The sequence below is a fragment of the Helianthus annuus genome, chromosome 2, assembly GCF_002127325.2.
Source record: "Helianthus annuus cultivar XRQ/B chromosome 2, HanXRQr2.0-SUNRISE, whole genome shotgun sequence".
NCBI lineage: Eukaryota > Viridiplantae > Streptophyta > Magnoliopsida > Asterales > Asteraceae > Helianthus > Helianthus annuus.
In genome coordinates, this window is record NC_035434.2 from 60,944,087 (window position 1) to 60,955,230 (window position 11,144).

Below are 11,144 nucleotides of genomic sequence, written 5' to 3' on the forward strand. Positions count from 1 at the left end.
GAGTAAACCGTCATTATTGGGGCGACGTGACCCAATAGTGGTATGACCACAGTCACAGATCCGGTCGAGTGACAAATACCCATTCTTGATAATTGGTTGATAAAAACATTGTAATCGTTCTTAATACTGTGAATTATAACAAATCTGTTTTTATAAAACCTGAATGAACTCACTCAGTATTTCCCGCTGACAAAACCTTTTTAAAACGCGTTTCAGGTAATTACAGTAGATTGGAGTAAGGATTAGATCCAGCACTGAAGGACTTCAAGAAGTGGCTTATTTCATTAATTAAATCAAATTAAGAAATATCGTTTTTATATTAAAAGCTACCTTTGTAAAACATGGGTTTATCCCATCTATTTAAAATCCGGTGTTTCTAAACTCTGATATTTTTCATAACTCACGGTCCTGATGAAATTTCCGCTGCAATGTTTTTCAAAATAAAAATAATCACCGGTACCACTGGACTGCTCACGGCACCCGATTCCGTCCAGGGTGGGTCGGGGGTCGTGACATAATCATACTAATTTATTTATTATTAACATTCTTTAAAACCTATTCATTGCCTAAATGTCTATCTTGTGCCCACTAAATAGTATTTAAATATTTAGTTCTGATTGTTTTAGTTAGTTATTAGTCATCAATTTTTATGGTCTAGTTTTATGATATAGACGTGCAAACTTTAAATTTATAAAATGGGAAGTCTTTTTATATTATATTACACTAATAATAATTTATTTGTGTGGAATTTATATTTCAGAATCAAATCTAAAAAAGGAGTGTTACCTGGTGGTTGCCGGTGTAGAACACTTTACACCACCTCAAAATGCTATTTAACACCGCCACCCTACATCCCTTTTGCTAACATGCACCTTAACAATCACAAAGAAATGACTTTCCACCGTATCCTACTTCTTCTCCTCCTCCTCCTCCTCCACATGCCACAGTCTCCAGCCGCGGCCGGCGGCTCATGGTCTCTCCTCCTCCCCTCCATTGGCATCTCCGCCATGCACATGCAACTCCTCCCCACCGACCGTGTCGTTATATACGACCGTACTGACTTTGGCACCTCCAACATCTCCCTTCCGGACGGAAAATGCCGCCCCAACTCGACCGATTGCTCTGCGCATTCGGTCGAGTACAATATTGCATGCAACACCGTACGTCCACTTATGGTCCTCAGTAATGTCTGGTGTTCGTCGGGCACATTAATGCCCGACGGGAGTCTAGTCCAGACAGGAGGGTGGAGTGATGGTGATCACGTGGTTAGAATATATAAATCATGTGATAACTGTGATTGGCGGGAAATACCAACTGGATTGAGTCAACCAAGATGGTATGCCACCAATCACCTATTACCTGACGGCCGTCAAATCATTGTTGGCGGCCGTCGGTCATTTAATTATGAGTTTTACCCAAAAACATCGGCGACCGAGACTGATTTTACTTTGATGTTTCTGGTTCAAACTAATGAACCAGACGTCGAAAACAATTTATACCCGTTTGTTTTTTTGAACACAGACGGGAATATTTTCATCTACGCGAACTACCGTGGTATTTTATTTGATTATGTCCGGAGCAAAGTTGTCCGGACTTTTCCTGCGATTCCCGGTGGTGACCCGAGGAATTACCCGAGCACGGGCTCAGCCGTACTACTCCCATTGCATATTGTACAAGGGAATGTCGACTGTGTTGAAGTTCTAGTTTGTGGGGGTGCACCTAGAGATGCATTCAAAAATGCAAATAATGGGAAGTTTGATGGGGCTTTGGATACTTGTGGCCGGATTAAAATATCCGACCCGGATCCACAATGGGTCATGGAGACCATGCCTTTAGCACGTGTCATGGGTGATATGGTATTGCTACCAAACGGTGACGTTTTGATCATTAACGGTGGATCCGCCGGGGTTGCCGGATGGGATCTTGCCCGGGACCCGGTTTTAAGCCCAGTAATTTATGGGCCTGATAAACCGACTAAAAGTCGGTTTGAGGTGCAGACACCGAGCACTATAGCTAGAATGTACCACTCGACTGCAATTTTGCTAAGAGATGGTCGGGTTCTTGTTGGTGGAAGTAATGCACATGATAAATATGAATTTACAAACGTACTTTATCCTACTGAATTAAGCCTAGAAGCATTTTCACCCGCTTATTTGGATCCAAGTTTATCCGGTTTACGCCCAAATATCATCTCTCATGAGACCAAAACAACGATTCATCACGGGGAAAACTTTGTAATCCGGTTCATAGTTTCATGCCCCGTTGATCCAAATTTGGTTAAGGTTACAATGGTGGCACCATCTTTTAACACACACTCATTTTCCATGAATCAACGGTTGTTAATCCTCGATGGGGGTAACACCACCGTTGCAGTCGGAATGTCTCACTACGAAGTAAGTGTGGTGGCGCCGCCTTCCGGAAACATTGCTCCGGCAGGCAATTATATTTTGTTTGTAGTCCATCAAGAAGTTCCAAGCGAAGGCATATGGGTTAGTATACGATAATAGTTTCGGTTTCAACTTTGAATTCTTTTTCATGAAGTACATTTTTTTTACTTTCTTTTATTATATTTTTTATGTTGACCTATTTATCAATTGTGGATATATCTATATCTTATTTTAAGTTTATATAGAGGATGAAAGTTCGATCGAAATGTGGCTTTGAAGTTTTATTACATTAATAATTTGAAGGTATAGAAAGAAAGCATTTGTTGTTGGTGTCGCGCAGAATGTACGTCTAGATAAACTATACATCCAGAGCCACAGGCTCTGGGTTACACAAAGCATACGACCGGAGCCACATGCTCTAGACTATTATCACTTTACGACACTGCCAAACACAAATAATCCGCCACACACAGATGTACATGTATGAAGATGCCTTTGGTACAACAATAAGCTCCAAAACAAAAATAATGGAGACAAATCTAGCCGAAATAAATGTTTTGTATACACGGCGTTGTCTACATATGTTTTGTATACATGGCGTTGTCTACGTATCTACTATGTTAAGGGACACCACATATATTCGTAACATATAAGATAAAGTGGTTTAAACAATAACTAGTTTGTTTTTATGATAAGATGTTACACATATATAACTCATTATTTGTATTTTTCCTTTTTCCTTTCTACTTGAACATGTAACTGATATATTTTTTATGTCCCACAATCATTGTTTGTAGGGGTGCAAATGAGCCGAGCCGAGCCTGAGCCTTACCTTAATCGAGCTAGGCTCGTTACAACTTCCTCAAGCTCGAGCTCGGCTCGATTTGAGCCTTGGATTTTGGGCTCGAGCTCGGCTCGTTAGAAAAATTTAAAACTCGAGCTCGGCTCGAAAGCTCGATCTGAGTATCTATGGCGCGAGTTAAAACAAGCTAAAGCTCGACTCGAGAGCTCGTTTTTGGCTGTTATTGAGCCAAGGCTCGACTCGAGCTTGGCTCGACTATTTGAGAACTCAATGAAAAAAAAACCATCTAGATCATTCAAAAAATAATATATAGTTTAAACCCCAAGGTATACTAAGCTCGATAAGGCTCGACGATCCTAAACGAGCTACATTTACAAGGCTCGAGCTCGGGCTCGATATCTAATCCATCCTAATTTCAAGCTCGGGCCCAAGCTCGAGCTCGGTAAGGCTCGGCTTGTTCGAACTTTATCGAGCCGATCTCGAGTAGCTCACGAGCTGCTCGACTCGTTTGCACCCTTAATTATTAGTTACATAAACATATCATCATAATCCTTATTTTATTCCATTTTATCAAGCGACTTAAAAAACGTGTTTGTAATTGAAATTCATTGTTGATACGTTTATATTTCATCTTTTATTTCGATTTGCCGTTCCAATTTCAAACTAAACTGTACAACGATCATCTCAACACCAGAACATTTTGTACTAATTGTGTATCACAACATTACATACTACTATTTTGACCCATCACGCGTTGCAACGGCCTTGAAACTTAAAGTAACTTGAATGATACCATCAAATATTTGACCTTACTCGTTTCTTATAAAATTACGTCAAAACGTATACCAACTGAAACGTACATTAAAATAATCACAAAAACGTATTATGCTTAAACTGACTCAATACTGAGAAAAATTTACGTTAAATGGTAAACCAACTTGGATATATATCGAAACAGACTTAAAAATAAGCACGTAAGAAAATCGTGTTTTTTAAGTCATAGATTGGCACGGCGCGTTGCAGCGACGTCGAAACGTAAAGTAACTTGAACTTATACTGCTTAGTGAAAACGTATTATATTTGACCCAAATTGTTTTCGAACAAAATTTATATCAAAACATAGACTAATTGTAAATGTACATTAAATAAGCACGAAAAAATATTATATTTGACCTACATATATAAACATGTCATTACCAAAGTGGATAGACCGTATGATAAACTTATTAATGACATGCGATGTAAATGAAATTATGCACAGTGGTTAAACAAAATAATGCCCCCACCATGGGGCATTATTCGACGCAGTCCAGTCAGCATGGGGTGTTATTGCAAAAGTGGCGTAGTGGGAATAATGCTTGATAATGCCCCTTCCAATCATTAAAAAAAAAACAAACTATTTTCTCATTGGCCAGTCAAACCTTCCACAATCCATTTTAGGCGTGTTAATAAAAATGCCAAACCATTTTTTTTTCAAAAATAATGCCCTATGTAATAGGGGAGGGGACGTTTTTTTTCAAAAATAATGCCCTATAATGCCCCACTACGGGTGGTCTAAGACAAAAAAAAAAAAAAAAAAAAAAAAAAACCCTTATTACTACTCGTAAGTAACCGAAATGTTATCTATAAGATAACTTATTAATTATTATCTTGATTTAATCATCAAATTATAAAATTTATACATATTTAAAGCAACATTAATGTTGTTATCAATTTTCTTTCCAATATAAATAAAAGGAAAATTTAAGGGGTGTCGACTTGTACATCAAACATAAATACGAAGAAAAAAAATTAATCCTTATACTTTCCAAATATTCATAATTTTCTATACTACATTATTTTTTTTCCAAAAAAAGTTGCACCATAAAATTGAACACTTTTTTATCTTTAATTTGAACACCCTCTTATATAACAACTAAAAACCCAAAAAGTTGTTTTGTATTTCTATATCGTATAATATTTTTGTACTGGATTTTATTTACTTGATTTTTTTGTGTTATATTTTTTTTGTTGAATTTTGTGTTGACTTTCTATACTTTGTACTAGATTTTTTATGCTATTTTTTACTAGATTTTTGCGCTACATTTTTTATACCAGATTTTTTGTGTTATATTTTGAGGAAATAAAGTGGTGAAAGTTTGTGTTTTCGAAGCAAAATGCCCTTCCATGCCATCTTCAAAGGGTGCTACTTTCTACACCCCCCCTATTTACTTTTTTCACCCCCCTCCTCTCACATATTTACAGGTGGGGCCTGCGTGGGACCGACAGTTTTCTTCTCATAAGGGGGGGTATAATCAGGAAAGAGGGGGGGTGCGTATAGAATAGTGGTGGGCAAAAAGGTTGAAACACAAAAAACAAATAAATTACACATCATATATTTGTTTATGGGTTGATTTAACAAATTGTTTGATAGGTGTATACATCATTCTTTGCCATCTTTTATATCTGCACGCTAATGTTTTGTGTGATTAGAACGTATTTGTAACTATTACTCTACAAGGAGAGTTTATTTGGAATATCAAAAGCATAATTTATTTACTTTAAAAGTTATTTAAAAGCCTGACCGGCCAGCCTGGTCGGTAGGGTAACTGGCTCTGTTGTCATGGGGGGACCCAAGTAACAGGTAGGGTAGGCGGGTGTACTCTTTAAAAATTAATGTATTTTATAGACTAAAATCTCGATTCCACCTCTTAAAATTTTAGTTAAACCTTTCGTTCACACTTCTAGAAAATGATTCATGAGTCCGTCACTATCGCTTCTTCGCTTTAATGAGTTTGACCGATGAAGTCATTTTTTTGCAAAATATTTTAAAAACGTTTTTTTTAGCCAAATATAAATTAAATGAGAGAGTATTTTTCAACTTTGCTAGAAGGATGCTAATGTCATAACTCAAAATTAGGGTTGATGAAACAGGTCTTATCGTATTTAACAGGTCAGAGATGTCGCGATTAATACAAGTACATCGATACGAATCATTTAACTACTTTATACCTCATGTGTATAGCACACTCATATCTTTATGTACCAAGAAAAAGAAATAATGAAGCCTAGCCTTCTAATTTTAACTATTTAAAAAAAGTTTAACATTACATAGTGTACTTTTATTTAAACAGATCTTATCGTATCTTAAATAGGTCAAGAATTGTCAGCTCTACTCTAAATATACAAACTAAATACATGACAGACAAACTCATTTAATCTCTTATGTTTTCATAGAGTGAATTATTTTTTCCTTTACGAAAACATGTTTCCTTTATTTTTAAATATGATACATATCAACAATAGTGTATTTATGTACTTTTTAAATATTTTTTTCAAAATTAATTAAGTACTTCTTGAGTCTGGTTCACCCAGCCTGATAAGACAACCATTTCTGGTTGTCGCTTAAGAAAATCTTTCGGAGAGTGTTAGCAAATGTTCTTTCTTAGAGCATCTCCAATGCTAAGGGTATGTTTGGTTTCAGACCCGTAATTCTTTAGATCCGCAACTTTAGCATGACACATCATTTCAAATCTCTACCTTAAAAAATACAATTGAGTCGGGGGTCTCACTGGAAGCAGCCTCTCTATTCCTACGGGGTAGAGGTAAGGCTGTCTAGATCTTACCCGCCTCATACCCTACCTAGCTTTGCTATTAGTGGGATTAACTGAGTATGATGATGATGATGATGACCTTAAAAAATGCATCTTTTCTTGAATGCAAAACCAATCCAATTCAAACCTCTACCTCACATGAAAAGACAACGTTTGTATGTGTGGTCCCACACGTTGATTCGGAATGAATTTGATGGAACATACCAGACTTGTCCAACTCATCATCTCCAATGGAGCCTTGAGTGTGGTTGTAAAGTTTAGATTCCGGACATGATCTAGTTGAGAGCATAGGAGATGATCTTAGAACAAGAAAGCTAGTTTTATAAATCTCCCTCTCTCTTTTAATGGCTGGAATTCACCAAGGAAATTCCCACCCAATTTTCCTTTCCATCATTTGAACAAAAAAAGAACCACAAGAAACCTACACCACCTTTTGCATGTTATCTAACTTTTAAATACAAAAGAATTCCTACTTTTCATGCTAACTCACGAAATTCTAAAGAGAACCACCAAGTCTTTTTGTAATTTTCAAAAGCAGGCCAAAATAGGGGTGTGTGTGTAGGGGTGTTTCAAGACAACATGTGATTTAGTGCGATCAAAAGGAGAAACAATGGTCATATTTCTATTGGAGTCTAATATAGAGAGGAGGAAACCACCACTCTATACAACATCCTAGGTTACAACCCGTGTACAACACGGGCTAGACCATTTAAGTTATATAGATTATAAGTGTATAAATAATAAAATAAATACAAAGAAAGTAGATATTACTAAAGGGATCTGTATATAATGTTAACATATTAAATATGTGTCGAATTACATGTATAGCATTTACATAAACAATATTAAACGAAACTAAGCTTACAATTTAGCGCATACATAAAGCACCGGATTCTTCTTTGATTCTGAGCATCCATAGTGTCTTTGTTTTCCTGCAAAAGAAATTGCGTACCCATGTAGTAGTGATGTGTGTTAGGATTAATCATTCACACTAAGCTGTTATAGGCTAGATCATATAATTTGATATAGTGATCACTTATGGAATAAATCATATTATACGATATAATAGTCACTTACCTAGTAACTCAATAACTTTAAAGGATTTTGATATTGCTTGCAATATGCATATCGGACTTTACAGCCAAATTTTGGTTGCATGCCCATAATGCCAGTAAGTATTGTCAAATTTATGTTTTCTTAACATGTTTAAACCAACGGACTTTACAAACTTATCAAAAAAATCTATACATATACTGTTTTAATTATGCAAAAAAAAAAAAAAAACCACTTGTTTGTTTAATTATAAAAATATTAACAAGGATAGAAAAACTGACTTTTTTCATATAAACATAGTTTAGATATCTGAACTATATAGCTTTTTCTGTTGGAAATTCTGATCAAGATTAACTTGATCATATGAACTTCCATGTGCAGCGGATACATGGTTTAGAGTTGCAGACATGGTTAATGCAGAAAATTATGGATCGAAAGAAAGATTAACAGGGGTGGACAATTTGTGTAACAGAAATTGTCTTGATAGTCCGGTATTGTTCCCGGCAAACATTATTTAAACATACAGATTTTGGCGGTTACTTTTGGCGGGTAACTGCTTGATCACCCGCTTATCGTCGATCCGCATATCATCCTATCTTAACGGTTCTAATAACGAGTACATAACTTATCGGTTCTAATAATTAAATTACATAACTAAAGTTTAACAATAATAATAATAATATTTCTAACATAACCCCCTTAAACTTTGGTTATGTTATGAGCTTGCTTGATCACGCTTCGGTTTGCTTCCTCAACAGCCCATCTCGCTTGATTAAAATCGAATTTCTTTCGTTTCTTCATTTGATTCCAGTTGTCGTCCCTCACACCTGCATAAAATGCTACTTGATTTGGTGCCATTTCTTTGTGCACATCAACTGCAGCATCCTGTCGGCCGCTTCCCAGGCTGTTTGTCTTCTTGAGATCCTCTCTTGAGACTTCATCCTCTTCACTTATAATCCTTTTATCATGCACTCTCTGCTGAACCTTCTTGAATTTGTAGTAATACTCGAGGGTGTCTAGGTACATAGCATAAACTATACGAATGAAATCACCGTCTTTGTATTCAAATCCCATATCTTTAGCGATGATTGGCCATAAATTTTCTGTTGTTACTTCACGGTATCCTCCATCCTTATCAACTAATGTATACAGATCCATTAGATCTATCTTGTGATTGTCTTTGGTGTAAGGAGGGAATGGTCTATGAGTAATTCCCAAGTATTCCGTTAAAAACCATTTAACCATTTCTTCGAACTTCTTACTTAGTTCATATTTGTACTTGAAAACGTATTCGCGATCGTCTAACATACTTATCACAGCCTTACAATCATTAAATTCATGAAACTCCAATGATTTTAAGATCATTAGATTCCAATCGATCTCGGTTTCATCCGAGACATTGAGGGTTTCGAAATATGAATTCAAATAATCGTTTTTGAATTCATCATCTATCCCACACATGTTTTGCAACCTTTCTTTCTCCTTTATCCCCAACTCTTCCTCTTTTGTTAACCCCGATACTTCATTTTTGGTGTTCATCACCGGAGATGAGAACATTGGGAATATTTTGCATGAATCACCGGTTCTCCGGACGGTAAAACCTTGTAACGTTAATTGTTCTAAACTTAGAACATTCCGGTTTATGTCCGGTGAATAGAAAACACTTGGAACGCTTAGTGTTTCATTTCCCATTTTTACTTCGGCTATCCCCACTCCTCGGATGAATAAGAAATTATTCATTCCGGATCGTGTTTCTACCCCCATGATGTGTTTCACTCTTTTAAAGACATTTAGATTATTCACAAAATGGTGACAAAACGTTGGATTCACATACCAGATATCGTTCCATTGCCCGCCGTCGGTACCCGTGACTATCATTTCTTCTCGGCAATGAACTTCTTCTCTTTGCGTTCTTATACCATTATTGATTGCTTGCCGTATGAGTTGAGATTCCTCATCATTTTCTTTAGATTTACAAGTGTAAATCTGATGGCCGGGCAAGTGACAATAATAACACAGCCTTTCTCTTCGTGATCGTCGTTTTCGTTCATTCTTTTCATCTATGCAGTGTTGGCAAGGCATTACGGTGTTGGTCGGTTTCATTCCTGCATCTTGTCTTTCCGTGGCTCTGATACCACTATGTTGGAAATTCTGATCAAGATTAACTTGATCATATGAACTTCCATGTGCAGCGGATACATGGTTTAGAGTTGCAGACATGGTTAATGCAGAAAATTATGGATCGAAAGAAAGATTAACAGGGGTGGACAATTTGTGTAACAGAAATTGTCTTGATAGTCCGGTATTGTTCCCGGCAAACATTATTTAAACATACAGATTTTGGCGGTTACTTTTGGCGGGTAACTGCTTGATCACCCGCTTATCGTCGATCCGCATATCATCCTATCTTAACGGTTCTAATAACGAGTACATAACTTATCGGTTCTAATAATTAAATTACATAACTAAAGTTTAACAATAATAATAATAATATTTCTAACATTTTCATTAGATAATTACCATAAAAAAGTTTCAAATCCAGGATGCAAGGCGTTTGGGCCCAACCCGACATGTACAATTCACCTCATTCGACCCGTTCCGCCACTAATAAAACTGAGAAACATGTAATTGTAGCACTTGAATTTAATAAGCTCATTATATTTTCTTCTAACAACACTTACCTTAACACAAGCCAACAAAACCCACCAGGGAAATAGTTGTTATCTACTAAAGCGATGTGTCTACATAGCTTAACCAATCTTCTTAATAACAAAACATAATTTTTTAAAATCTTAATATAAAAGTGACTGATAAGCTTGCCTTGGTAAGCTAGTAATGATATTAGTTGACGATAAAGTGAAGTAGATTAACATTGAGTATTGTTTAGTTACGGGTCAAAATATAGATACCATAAAGAAACTGGTTAAACATGTTAATTTGGTCAAAATATAGCGAGTAGAGATGTAACGGGTCAAAATAGAGATATTTAAGCAAAGCTGGTGAATTAAAAAGAAATACAAAAAATGGGTCAGTATTAATATGGTTGTGATTGATAAGTATCTGATGACTTTTGTTGACAAAAGTTTGACAACACCCCATACAAAGCACTTTAGCAGTATTCATAAATCATAATGTGTAGAAGAATAGCAAGCAATGTATAAAAATATTTCCCAGGAAAAGAAGGAAAAAATAACTAATTGGTTAGAAGTATACACGTTGCAACCACTATACCACTACTGCATTTGTGTATATCACAATTAAAACGACTTATGAGTTATGACTAAAATTAATAAATATTAAACATTGTAC

The 11,144-nt window shown here is 36.0% G+C and overlaps 1 protein-coding gene across 1 annotated transcript; it reads left to right on the forward strand.

The window, feature by feature from the left end:
* Nucleotides 1-877: 877 nt before the first annotated feature.
* LOC110918591 (aldehyde oxidase GLOX1) lies at nt 878-2,629 on the forward strand. Its single transcript, XM_022162888.2, has one exon. It carries the CDS (start codon nt 891-893, stop codon nt 2,502-2,504), a length of 1,614 nt encoding a protein of 537 aa, XP_022018580.2. The 5' UTR covers nt 878-890; the 3' UTR covers nt 2,505-2,629.
* Nucleotides 2,630-11,144: the final 8,515 nt, after the last annotated feature.

Bases quoted from the DNA above. Each gene is read 5' to 3' on its own strand.
- LOC110918591 (XM_022162888.2), top strand. From the start codon at position 891: ATGACTTTCCACCGTATCCTACTTCTTCTCCTCCTCCTCCTCCTCCAC.